Source organism: Hippocampus guttulatus, chromosome 6 (assembly GCF_054856545.1).
Source record: "Hippocampus guttulatus isolate MCC_2025c chromosome 6, RoL_Hgut_1.0, whole genome shotgun sequence".
Taxonomy (NCBI): domain Eukaryota; kingdom Metazoa; phylum Chordata; class Actinopteri; order Syngnathiformes; family Syngnathidae; genus Hippocampus; species Hippocampus guttulatus.
This window is the reverse complement of record NC_141266.1, coordinates 19,228,985-19,243,150: the sequence shown is the minus strand read 5'-3', so window position 1 is coordinate 19,243,150 and position 14,166 is coordinate 19,228,985. Positions and strand designations below refer to the sequence as shown.

General features: G+C 42.8%; 1 protein-coding gene across 1 annotated transcript in view; it reads right to left on the bottom strand.

Moving 5' to 3' along the window:
- The window catches only part of LOC147203940 (neural-cadherin), an 84,125-nt gene that overhangs the window by 30,888 nt on the left and 39,071 nt on the right, over positions 1 to 14,166 (bottom strand). The window contains exons 3-12 of the mRNA XM_086113318.1: positions 13,655 to 13,880; positions 11,552 to 11,756; positions 9,650 to 9,761; positions 9,327 to 9,576; positions 8,105 to 8,247; positions 5,966 to 6,138; positions 5,722 to 5,890; positions 5,110 to 5,280; positions 2,596 to 2,768; positions 1,400 to 1,567 (exon numbers count right to left, since the gene is read on the bottom strand). Coding sequence (XP_085969444.1) covers positions 1,400 to 1,567; positions 2,596 to 2,768; positions 5,110 to 5,280; positions 5,722 to 5,890; positions 5,966 to 6,138; positions 8,105 to 8,247; positions 9,327 to 9,576; positions 9,650 to 9,761; positions 11,552 to 11,756; positions 13,655 to 13,880 — 1,790 coding nt within the window. The remainder of the gene's footprint in view (positions 1 to 1,399; positions 1,568 to 2,595; positions 2,769 to 5,109; positions 5,281 to 5,721; positions 5,891 to 5,965; positions 6,139 to 8,104; positions 8,248 to 9,326; positions 9,577 to 9,649; positions 9,762 to 11,551; positions 11,757 to 13,654; positions 13,881 to 14,166) is intronic.

Below are 14,166 nucleotides of genomic sequence, written 5' to 3'. Positions count from 1 at the left end.
TACTTTGGAAAACAAACAAAAAAACTGGAAAAACACCAACTTGACCTCAGCCAAGTAAAGATGGGAAAAAAAAACAAGTACCAGGAGGAATGTTTCCACAGAAGGTACTGCGTTTCCGGTAGTGACGCTGAGTGAGAAACGCTGTCCGAGCACTTAAAACACAGAAACACTCTCAGCCTGACTGATTTAAACAACACACCTAACACACTGTGGAGTATTTCCAGCCGTTGAGTTTAATTCCATTGTGCAAGGCTGTTCACGCCAATAGATTCTGGAGAGTAGCCATCTAAACAATTATACGACCCGTACGCTGCACGTGTACAATTTTATTTATTTTTTTGTCACCCTGTGAGATTATCATGAACAAATGACAAGAAGAGCATTCCGTAACTAACACGTCCAGTACATTGCTTGTGGCCTGTGCATGCCGTGGACTTATTTTGGACTGTGTGGATGTATTTCTAGTCATGCTATTTATTTCTATTGTGCAAAGTGGCAGTTATCATCAATAACTGTCAAGTAACAGTCATTGTTTGGATGTAGTATAATAGTATATATAGTATAATATAATATAATAAATATGCATTAGCCCGTCAATGGCACTTCCCAGCCTGTACGAGCATTTAAGTTAGCAGACATAAAGGCAACATTGTGTGCTTGTTTTAAAAACACCCTGTGTAATTACCTTTGTTTGATGTTTAGTTTGACACTAAATATCCAATGGGAGCGATATTGTACAACTTGAAGCCTCCTTTTTTTGTGTGCTTTTGTCATACAGAAGTCAAAGCAAAAACAAACAAAACAAACAAACAAACAAAAAAAATTCTCAAAAAATTCTTAAATCGGGTCCACCGCTGTATATTGTTTCAAACATCTTATGATACATAGAAAGTTTTGGTGGAGATGAGTGAACCTTTGTGAAGTTTTAAAAATAATCTCAGCACATATGCTGTTAAGAAAAAAAAAAGTTAACACAACATGACAGACTGCCTCTCTACCTCGTTAGCGGTGTAATTAACAGGACGGCTAAATTTAAAACTAGCGCTCCTCTGGCGTGTGATTAGCACTCGGGTGGAGAGCAAAGAGGAAAAAAACAAAACAGCTTTGACAATCACAAAACCGCGATCTCTGTGATAATGATTTCAATCCCACAACGATAAATCGTCCTAATGAGCGCTATGGAAGTTCACAAAAGAAGAAAAATATTTTGTCTGTAGAGAATTTTGCTGTTGTTCTTATCAGTAGTGCATTTTACATCTTGTATATAACTGATCATTAAAATCATTTCCGTCTCCTCAGTTGAATCAGTCCTTCTGACCAGACGATTTTATTTATTTATTTAATCCTAGTATCTGTCCTACTTAAGTACCGAGAGTGAGAACGTTTGAGTTGTACTTACCAGGATCTTGGCGTCCCTGACGGTGTTCTCGGGCACAGTGACCCAGTACTCGGGCTGCTCCCAGTGTGGCGGCTGGTTGTGGACGTTGGTGATGATGACGGTGAGTTCCACGGAGCTGCTGCGGTTGCCGCCGTCGGACGCCACGATCTGTTGGTTGATTTTGGACGTCTGCCAGGAGGAAATACACCAAAGAGGGGTTTTTAAGGGTATTATTAAGTAGTTCTTATTTTTGAATCATTTTAACCCCCTCCCCCTCAAAACAAAACAAAACAATGCATTTCAATTACATGGGGATTTAACGTGATTTCCATTCCAGTCTGGTTCCAATGTGTCGGACAAACATAGCACCTGAATAATGTTAAAATTTGGAGTGAGTTAGTTTTGTCCATCCATCCATCTTCTGATCCGCTTTATCCTCACAAGGGTCGCGGGGCGTGCTGGAGCCTATCCCAGCCGTCTTCGGGCAGTAGGCGGGGGACACCCTGAACCGGTTGCCAGCCAATCGCAGGGCACACACAGACGAAGAACCATCCACGCTCACACGAGGGACAATTTGAAGTGTTCGATCAGCCTGCCATGCATGTTTTTGGAATGTGGGAGAAAACCGGAGTACCCGGAGAAAACCCACGCAGGCCCGGGTGAACATGCAAACTCCACACAGGGAGGCCGGAGCTGGAATTGAACCCGGTACCTTTGCACTGTCAGGTCAATGTGCTAACCACTGGACTGCTGGGCGCCCCGATTAATTTTGTGAAAATCAATAAACAAAATGATTTCTTGCACTTCATTTTGGTTTGCTGTTGGCAGTTTTGTGGCCTCTTTGAATGGCCGTCTTTTATGCACACGAGCCCTTTGCACGGGAGAAAACCAATCACAGCATGTGGCAGGCTATTTTTGGATTGTTCAGTTTTAGTCAGAAAAAACCTACAGTTACTGTTTTTTAATCCAGCCACACAAGTGGAAAATCCCGACAGTGATTTTAGACACTGAGCAAAATATATTTTTACCACTTAAACAACAGCACCCAAGAAAGCTTCATTCGCTCTGATTTAAAATGACGTTTTCATCATACATCTGGTTAGGAAGTGGCCCCCACCCAGGAGCGCTGATGAAAAACTGTGGTCCCCTCCATCATTGAATCGCTGGGTTAGCTGGAACTGAGCAGCACAAGCCCGTACACAAACGGGTCCCCTCACCTGCGAGATGGGCTGGTTGACGTAAATCCATCCCGTGCCGGGGTTGATGTGGAGGTACGCGGGCCTCTGCGGGGACAGCGAATATGCGATGACCGCGTTGCTGCCCTGGTCGTCGTCGTGCGCCGCCGCCCGCAGGAAGCTAGTCCCCACGGCCGTGTCCTCTCGTAGGAAGTCTGAGAAAGATATTTGATGCCACCGATATGACAGCAGTTGTGTAAAATAACGCGTGCGCAGTGTTGTGTCGGCTTTGTTCTGCCCTGTGCTCTAAAGTCAAAAGCTGACATTTGGGCTTTTCTGGAAGTGCTGCAGAGTTCCTGCTGACGGGATAGCAAATGTCAAAGCTTATCACACAACAAAGACAGAAATGTTCGAATTGCTGATTCCGTGTTTACGGCATCGCCGCCACATTTGAAACCCCAACCGTGGCTTGAAACCCTTATGTGAAACACGAACCTTATTTCGAAACACACCATCCAAATGTAACCTTTGTCTTCAACTCAAACCCTGATTTGAAACCTTAATTTGATATCCTGATCCTAATTTAAAATCTGAGTTCTGTTTGGAACCTCAACTTTGAAACCTTAACCCTTTGTTTGACACCTACCCCAGGGTTTAAAAACCTAGATGGAAGCCGTGACTTGAAGCCCTACTTTGAAACCCTAACCGTTTTATTGAGACCCTAGCAATTTATTTTGAAACCCTAACCCTTCTTAAAACCCCATTAAAAGCCCAAACTTCAAACTGTAAACCATGTTTGAAACTCTAATCCCGTTTTGAATCCTTAAATTAAAAGTCTAATCCTTGCTGAAAACCTTAACCATGGCCAAAAACAAAACAAAACAAAAAATCCTATTTTAAAACCTCAAATGCGTCTTAAACCCTTACTTGAAACCTTAATCCTTTGTTTAAAATCCATCCCCAAAAGTGAAACCCTAATTTATAGCCGAACTTGCAACTTCAACTCAAATCCTTGCTTAAAACCGCAACCCAGTGCTAGATTCCTATTTTAATAACCCTACTCATGTTTTGAAACCTTAAATTGATGACTTATTCTTTGTCTGAAACCCGACACTAGGTTTAAAACCCTAACACTTGCGTTTTCTCCATTGTGAGACAAATAAAGACTTTCTTTTTCTTAAACTCGAATTCTTTGTTTGAAACCCAAGCTCAGGTTTAAACTTCAAATTTGAAGAACCCCCCAAAAATGTCATCAAACCCCAAATTGAGCCATCAACCCTCGTTTAAAACACCGACTCAATACCTTATTTTGAAAGAGGACACGATTGCTAACGTCGTTTGGGACTGAGGCCAGTTAAAACATTTCCTTCTGTTTCCATTCATTGGAATGAACCAATCAAATATTGATTTTACTGTATGACAATGATTTCGAAAACACACACACACACACACACACACGCACCCGCAGGCCAGAACCATTCAAACGCGTGTGCTAAATAGTTCATGAGGTCCTCCTTCGCTAATGTGACGAGGACGACTTGTGACGCGCCGCTTATCAAAACACACAGCCAAACAACACACATCACAAACAAACAAACACATGGAGGCCTGAAGAGCTTCTTCATCTCTCCTTCATCCCTCCTTCATCCCCGCCCGCCTCCCGGCTTGACGCCGATGCAGACTGACGGCTAACAGCCGACTGACAAACTTCACCTGATCCCGACAGAAAGGCTCAGGCGAAACAAATCCAATGGAAGACACGCGCCGAGAAAGCCGGCGCCGAATGTGTGAGTTTGAGCTCACTCTGAATATGGATGAGCTCGGCAACAGATGTGCGCCAAGAATACCCGAGTACAAGTGAGAGCTGTTAGCCCGACTAAAGACTTCCATCGGAAAGATCGTGAACAGACATTCAGATAGATACTTTCAGTTGATGAAGGTTTGAGAAGGATCGCAAGTCTCGACCTTTGTTTAAAACTTTCAATTTGTCTCGAGACCTGATTAAAACCAACCCTTCGTTTAAACCCTGAATTAAAACCCCAGGCTTTGTATGAAACACGGATCCAGGTTTAAAACCCATACTTTCAAACAAACACCCTGTCTTGAAACCCTAATTTGAAAAGCTAACTCTATCTTAACACCCACGCACCGTCTCTGAAAGGAGTTAAAACAACAAAAAAAAAAAAAGCCCTGTTGGCAACTGCATATCGTCTCTGTGTTGTGAAAAGCACGTATGTCCATTTTTGTCTTTTTTTTCCGTTAATGGGATGCCTGAAACAAGGACACCATTTATGTAAAAATGTAAAAAAAACAACATAACAAAAATGGCCATACCTGTGTTTTTCACAGGACAGCGACAATAAGCTAGTCTCCCTTCAAAGGGTTTGTTTGAATCAAACCATCACCCAAAACAACGGAAGAGCATAAGGAACTCAAACGGTGGTACGAACAGGGTCTGAAAAATGTATACATGAGCTCAATCTCTTAATCTCATGTGTTGTGATATGGTTCAAGCAGCGGTATATGCTAATGCTAGGTAGCTAACCAAACACTCACACTGGTAGCGGCTGTTCTCGAATTTGGGGTCGTTGTCATTCTGGTCTGCGACGAGGACGGTGATCTGGCAGATGCCGATGAGCGGCTCCTCGGCTTGGTCGGTGGCGGTTACCGACAGCGTGAACTCGCGCTGACGCTCCCGGTCGAAACTCACCGCCGTCGTGATCACGCCTGGCAAAACAAAGACACCAAATAAGTTGGTAGCTAGATGTATGAAGACGAGTTTAATTCGTTATATCACCATGCTTCTAACTCAATTTACTTGTATAGCAACTCTGAATTTTCCTTGTTGAAGTGAAATGAAATGCGATTAAGAACGTTTGATACCTCGACTCTCAACTCAACTCAACTGTATTTATAGAGCACTTTAAAACAACCGCCGCTGTATACAAAGTGCTGTACAATCCTCCATTAAGCGTCTCCAGTTGGTCCAGAATGCTGCTGCTCGCCCCTTGACTGGTACTCGTAAGAGGGAGCACATAACTCCTACTCTGGCATCCCTTCACTGGCTCCCGAGACATCTTAAGAGTGCTTTTTAAGATCCTATTATTTGTTTTCAAATCTCCAAAGTAAAGTGAATTACAGTCAGATACCAGTGGTGCCTATACCAACCAGTGTCTGGATGGATGTCAAATCCAGACGACACCCCATCCCTGTGCATGATGCCGTACTTGACTTCTCCGTTCACCCCCATGTCAGCATCCTGGGCCTGGACCCTCAACACAAAAGTCCCGGGGGGCTGATTCTCCAGAACGGCGGCTTTCAAACTGTAGTTCTGACACTACAAAAAGATAGAGCAACCATCAGATGGCTTTGAATCTTCAAACAGTTGAGACAGTCTTCAAATGGTTGCCACCTCCAGGAAGATGGGTTTGTTGTTGTTGATGTCGTTGATTCCCACGATGACCTGAGCTGAGCTGCTGAGTGGGTACGGACCGCCGGATGCATTGTCATCGGTAGCGGTGATGGTGAGGACGTACTGAGGACCTTTGAGTCGAGGCGGAGGGCTCCGCCGCAGCTTAATGATGCCTTGAAACAGGAAATACAGATTGTATTGCAGAACAAAGGAATACGATATGGCGATATCCATAACCCAATCAATGCCTATTATTAAACTTAACACCTACACTAAACCCTGACCCATACACTACACCCTAACCATATACCCTAGTTGAAAACCAAAACCCTACCCTACTCGGTATCCCAACTCTAAATCTAACCCCCTACCAAAAACCAAAACTACAGAACTAACTCCCAACCCTGACCCCTGTCCTAAACCCCCATCTGCCCTAAATTTAGCCCCTAACCTAATCCCTACCCTAACCACTCACCCAAACCCTGACCTAAACGTTAAAACTAAACCCTACTTGAATCCCAAACCTATCCTAAATCTAAAAACTACCCCCTACCCTTAACCAATCCCCAATTTGAATATCGACCCAAAAATGTTATTTCAAATCTAAACAATAATGCCGAAAACTAACCCTACCCTAAACCCTAAATATAAGAACCAAAACCAAAAACCTAACACGGACTCTCGACCCGAGTCAATCTCCTAAACCTTAACCATGACCCCGACCCTAAAACCAACCATTGAAGGAATATCAGTTAGCGTCAACCTTCGGCGTAGGTGGCAAAAAAAACCAAAAAAAACCCCACATTCGTCCGTGATGTTGAAAAACCAATGCTGCGTTTTCATGTGCAAACAATCAGGAGGGCATTAGCATAACACAGCAAACAAACTAAGACATAAGCGGCTTTGCCAGGGAGCCGGGGAGTGCATTTACATGAAAATACTTACTACACACTTGACAGAGTCCAACATCCCAGCAAGCCAAAGGCTATCTACCTTGTGTGGGTAACAATAAAAAAACGATTGTAGCCATTTATGTGCTTAGCACTTTGCTGTGTGTACTGCATGTGTTTGTATGTGTGTATGAGTGTGTGCTTGTGTGTGCGGCAAGAGGCGTGAGAGCGATAAGGTGCAAAACACACAAAAAGATAAACATGAGCAACACAGCTGAATATCAATAAATAATTATGGGTGTATTCACATTTTATACATGCACGTCTGTTTGGGGACTCACTAGCATTGTCCCCAATATGCTGGTTACCACGGCAACAACTGATGTACTTGTGCGTGTGTGTGTGTGTACGTGCGCGTGAATGTTTTGTCACTGTTGCATGTTGTTATGCTAATGCATGCTAACAAACAACATCCCGACTATCCGGGGAGAACCAGCGGCAACACGATTTTGTGTTTCTCATATAAATGACGGCATTTTCATTATTGACGTAAACCAGTGACAAAATAATTGGAATTAATTATAAATAGGGCTATAGTTTGTTGTTTCTTTTATTTGCTGCTCTACTTATAAGCCTTTAAAAATTATATTAGGGCTGTTCTACTATCCGGACATACATTGGGAAAACCAACCTTAAGATATCATCTGGGGATATTCGCTCACTGTTTTTGACAAGACGTGAGACGTCAATAATATCGTTAATTCAAGACGGGGATACATTGCAGACGCAGCTGTGAGAAGTGACAATCTGTGATGTAGAGTAAACATAATAAATAAATAAATAAATAAATGACTGTTGTTTTGCCCCTCTCACATGCTCCAAATGTATTTAAACTCATTAGAACACAAACCGTTTTAAAGCACATTTTTAATAAATGTTCATCAGCAATGGGGCTCACTCTCTTGCTTTCAAGAAATGTGAGACGATCGGATAACATCGCTTTGCGGAAACAAAAAGAAGACAAACAAACAAAGTTCCTCCAAAAAAGAGATGACGTCTGCTTGCTGACACTTCCAATAGAGGTTTACTCTAAAACTGACATTGTTCATTTAAACAGAAAAAGGTTCAGACAAACCATATTTTGTCCAACAATAATCCGATACCTGAATGCTAACGTATCATGCGAAACGCTGTTGGTGGGTCTTTTCACCACTTGGTACTCAAGCCCAAACGAACGTGTGTTGTTCACCTTTTTGGTTGTCCAATAGGAAATTGCTGTCCTCGTTGCCACCAGTGATAGCATACGAGACACCGTCGCCATCAGGGTCCTTGGCGTGGACGATGGCGACCAGGGTGTCTGGGCCCGCATCCTCACTCAAGAACGTCTTGTAGCTGAAAACAATTCCAGTTGAGCAAAAGAGTGGATGACATAGTCTTGCTTCTTCTTCTGTTTCAGATCATTTGATTACAGACTGCCTATCTTCGACTACTACGTCTCTGGTAACAGCTAGCCTAACAGCTTTAGCCTAGAATCTTCCATGACTATCAATCTGGTATCAGCTTCTTCTTCTTTTCTACTTGTTGGCCAGCTTCTTCTGTTAATGTGGTAGCAGAGATCTTAGCTGCTTTTTTCTACTAATCTGGTGATAGCGAGCCTAATTCTTTGCTCGACTCCCTATCTTCGACTAGTACCTCTCTGAAAACAGCTAGCCTAACAGCTTTAGCCTAGAATCTTCCATGACTATCAATCTGGTATCAGCTTCTTCTTCTTTTCTACTTGTTGGCCAGCTTCTTCTGTTAATCTGGTAGCAGAGATTTTAGCTGCTTTTTTCTACTAATCTGGTGATAGCGAGCCTAATTCTTTGCTCGACTCCCTATCTTCGACTAGTACCTCTCTGAAAACAGCTAGCCTAACATCTTTAGCCTAGAATCTTCCATTACTATCACTCTGGTATCACCTTCTTCTTTTCTACTTGTGGGCTAGTTTCTTCTGTTGATGTGGTAGCAGAGAGCCTAGCTGCTTTTCTTCTATTAATCTGGAAAGAGCTACCCTAATTTCTTCTTCTACTGCCGATCTTTGACTACTACCTCTCTGGTAACAGGTAGCCTAACAGCTTTATCTTAGACTCCTTCATTACTTTCAATCTGGTATCAGTTTCTTCTACTTTTAATTGTTGGCTAGCTTCTTCTGTTAATGTGGTAACAGAGAGCCAAGCTGCTTTTCGACTACTAATCTGGTAATAGCGAGCCTAATTTCTTCTTCTAATCTGCGTTATTCCTTTTATTCGACTAATCTGGTACCAGCCATGCTAATTTCTGATAATCTCGTAGCAGTAACTTTTTCTTACTCTTACTGCTTATCTAAGAACAGCTAGCTAATCATCTGAATCATAGTTCTTTAGTTCTTTAACCCTTTTGGAAATCATACACTTGCTTCTTCTGATTATCTGGTAAGAGAGAGTTCGTCATACACCGTCTGCGAGAAGATGGGGGTCTCGTCGTTAGTGTTGGCCACCCGGACGCGTATGGAGGCGGTGCCGGTGCGAGGCGGCGTTCCGGCGTCCACGGCAACCACGAGGAACTCGTAGACGTGATTGGCCCGCTCGTAATCCAGCCGGCGGGCAGCGCTGACCACACCCGCAGATGTTATGTCAAAGTCGCCGCCATGGACTGAGTAGGAGAGCTCCGAGTTGACACCCGAGTCGCAGTCCCGGGCCAGAACTGAGAATGATATCGGACTTTAATGCTCCCAAAAAGAGGCGGTGGCATGGAATGTTCTTTGATGCAATCTTACCTTGCAGCAGTGACGTTCCGGGGGCGACATTCTCAGGAACGTTGTCTCGGGTATAAATGGAGTGCAAGAACTCCGGGGTGCAGTCGTTTTCATCTGTTATGTAGACAACAACCTATAGGAGGCATACTTTTGTCATTAAGTAGACACTGGAGTTCTATTTATAAACTTCCTGTTTTATTTGGAAACAAAATAATGAAAAATAATCAGTCCTGACTCACTACAGCAAATGTTCCGACCTGTTGGAGCTCATGCAGTTGTCCAAATGCTCTGCGTTTCTATTACAAGAGTTTAGTTGGAAACCGACTCTGCCTCTTCTTCTTCCTCTTAATTACACTGACTGGATTGTCCAATAGACCCTCAGTATCGCCCAAGATATTGCCGTACAACATTGAAAATGCTCAACTCTAAATTCCGACTTTCTTGCAATACCGAAAAGACCCCCATAATAAACAAGCCCTTAAAATTCTCCGATATAGCGGGGGAACGCTGCATACCAATAATATTTTCGCTAACCAAAACAGCAGCACCCTTCAAGTCATGTAAACAATTTCTCATGTGAATCAAAGTGTGAATTCTTACCAAATGATGTTGAGGCAACCATATTAAAGAGGATCTTACATCAAGTGTACACATTTTATTTATTTTTTTTTGGTTTAGCATTTCAGTAGATTCACAATGATTTGTGCCGGGTGACATTTCTTCTAAAATGTCCTTTGGGGCTGAAGGCTACACAACCTATAGATGCTACTGTGAGGTACACTATAAATAGTGTTATGGAGAAGCAGGCGGTGCACACATATGACACACATACACACACACACACACCCTTGGAATGGATTAGCCAGCCAAGCTAATAGAGTAGGCAAAGCCTTGAGGGGCCACTGGTAGCCATTTTGAAGCACTTAACAACTTTTGGACAGAAGGGAAGGTGATAATGGATACCTCCAGGTGAGTGTGAATGTATCTGTGTTCCTGTGTGTGTGTGTGTGTGTGTGTTAATGCGAATAGCTATGACATCTTCAGAACTTATCACGAGGAGTCAGCGATGTTTTTGCACATTTACACAAGTGTGTGTATCAGCCTGTGTTTATATGATATGAGAGTCTGTGTGGATAATAAGCGCGCGCGTATAAGTGCTGATGCGACGGCGATGGCGTCTGATCACTGAGCTCATGAACGCAGCTTTGATGTGCTGACTTTTCATCAAGCACCCCGACGGAAATGAGAGCAACGGCGGCGCGAGTGCGCGTTTTGGGCACAGGGGGTGCGGGATGAGCGGCACAAACAGCAAACTGAAGCGTTGCATCACAAAGTCTGATTCAGCAGCTGCACTCGGAAGCGAAGCAGTCGTCACTGAAAGCAAGTTTGAAAATGAAAACACTTAAGTCCCGCTCGCTACAAACTAAAATAAACAATATAAATACTAAAATTACTATCCACCTCAGATATGATTCATGTTGTGTTTGACCTTTGACCTTCGAGTTGACATATTCACCCGGTTCTTCAGTGGGTTTCTCCAGCTACGTCTCCCACATTCCAAAATCATGCAAGTCAGCTTCATTGAAGACTCCATTGTAATATATTAAAACATTTTTTATGCTACATACAATACTGCTGAAGAGTCTTCCTGCTGCGTGTTCAAATACAATTCCAAATTTCAAGCCACGAAACCTTTCTTGAGCCTATTATAAAAACGGCATATTTTTGTTGGATTCGTTTTTCAGCACAGAATTAATATGAGCGTATTTCATGATAGAGTATTTTGTATTATCTGTCATTTGTTTCTCTCCCTTGACCATTGTTTATCTTTTGGTTTGGAGCTCATCGGTCAATGTCTGTGTGTTCCTAATGAAGTGGCCTGTCATGTATTGTTAGATTTTTTTTCTTTCTCCCCCCCCATACCTCACACACGCCGCTGAGGCCAGTGTCGGGCTCAGAGGCTCGGACTTGCAGCGTGTGCACGTTGTGCCCATTCTCGTAGTCGACGGTGCGTGTGAGGCTGAGGGCGCCGCTCTCCTGGTTGATGCTGAACAGATTGCCGGGATTCGACTGCAGCAGATAAGCCAGCGTCTTCATCTGGAAAGACACGGCTTGGACTGCACCCACACTGTACACACAAACACAGTTTGGAGTAAGCTGTAGTTGTTCTCAGACAGCAGAAAAAAAGAGATAAAATATCTGTCTCATCGATGTCTTTCCAACAAATAACTAAATTCACCTCGTTCATAATTTAAAACGTGATTGAGGGATACTGCATGTTTTTGGGAGGCAGGGGTCGGAGGGGGGGTTGATTGTTTAACTCTGCTGTCTTGAAGCAGGTCGGCATTTCAAATGACAATCTGTTCTCAATAGCTTTGTCTGGGAAAAACAAAATACAGTTGCGTAGTATGTTCATCAAAAACGAGAACAAGTCAAGATTCCAAAATGTGCCACTGTGACCGCGCTTAAATATCGTACAAAAATAAAATCTGACTAAAATAATGGGTCAATTAAAATATATTGCACATCAAAGCTGGATAAAAATCATATTGATATCAAAATGTAAAAACAATTGGACAGTGAATAATTGCAAATGCATTGCTCTTAAAAGTGAAATACAACTGAACTGTACTTGGGCTGTGGTTCTTTGGCATATCACTAGAGGGAGCTCATCTACCACGATTGGTACTCATACCACATATCGAGAGTCTAGTTTAGAAAGAAATGCCTTCAAAATCAGATTTACAGGTTGCAGTGAACAGTTTGTCAATGGCTTTTTATACAAGGCATTATGGGAAATGTAGTTGCTTTTGATTTAAATGAGTGAGGCTCAAAATGGCTTTTTTATGCAAGCCAGGCTGAACATGGCATGGGCGACACATCAAATGGACTCAAATGGAGGAACTACACACACACACACACACACACACACACACACATGCCCCCCAAACGCACGACTCACAGGGTGGCATGGACACTTGGATATTATTAACACAATGTGCTTTGCGCCAGAAGCCCAAAGGGACACACACACACACACACACACACGCACACACACAAACAAACACACAAACCCTTCATGTTTATCCAGACCTCGCTTTTAATAAATATTTGAATTTGCCACACTTTCAAACTCTCAGCCTGGGGCCACACACACTCTTGCATCTGGGTCCTCTTCATCTGCCATCCAGCCCCCGAACTCTATCCTCCTCCTCCTCCTCCTCATCCTATCTCATGCCTCCATCCATCCCTGCAACCCTCCATCCATCCATTACTCCTGCTCCTCCATGATACATGTAATGCACTTGTAGTTAATACTACAAGTCCCACAATGCATTGCTGATTGACTGATGGTTTAATCAACATTATATTCATATTTTGTGCTGTGGACTTGTCATGTTTTGCATTATACTGTATGTTAGCATTGCGCCAAGTGTGTTAAAGTTGCAGTTATTCGACACTTAGCGTAGCCACTACAGCTATGTTCATTCCCGTTAGCCTGTCCATGGCGTTTCATGTTTCTTTTATGTAAATTTAATTAGATGTAAATGTATATGTTCAAAAGGACACTGTTGATAACCTTTTGTTTTCTGTGCCCGTTTTACAAGAAACATCATCCGGAAGTGATGAATAAAGGGCTTGAAGCGAGCCCATTTCCCCCCCCCCCCCCTTTTTTTTTTGGAGAATCGTGCAAGCAAGAGAGTCTTTGATTTCCAGTTTCCTCAAAGTGATGTCACATAATCGTCTCCCATTTCCTTATAGAAAGCGAGTGAAGATAGGTGCAGAGGAATGCTTTTAAAAAGTGTGTTTTTATACATTTTAATGCATTTAAAAGATGCGGGAGTGGTGAAACAGAGTCGAAATAGATTTCCCAACTATCGCAAGTAGTTCGGAAATGTATCTCCCAAGACAAACAAGGCTTCACTGTAATTGTCATATAGCAAATTATTTTGTTTAAGGGATGCAAAGTGGGTAACGTTGTCATTCAAATGAAGCAACAGACGCAGAGTAATGGCTGACACTCACGGCTGTCCGACGGCCAAGTTCTCAGCCACGTTGAGCTGATAGGTGGCGTCGGTGAACTGCGGTGGGCGGAAGCCGGCGAGGACCGACACGGTGGCCGGCGGACCTTTGCTGCCGTCGGCGTCCACCGCCTGAACCCGCAGATGGTATTCATGGCTGGGGGTCAAGGGGCGCCCCGTGGTCCTGACTTCGCCTGAGCGCCGGTCCACCTCGAAGCAGTCCATACCGCCTGATAACCGGAGAAAGAAATGTATTTTGTATTATTTATACTGTCTTATCGACTGTATTCGACGAATTACCCGTTGTTGAAAAAAAATAAACATTTTTAAAAAATTTATACTTTTCTTGAAAAAAAATGCAGAATATCATGCAAAAATAAAATAAAAGGATGCAAAGTATCGCTGAAATGAAAAAAGAAATTTAAATGAAATGAAGCAAATCATATACACCATAAAATTAAAATATGTATGTTACTATTTTCAAGAGAATTTCATAGAAAATAGACTAAAATATTC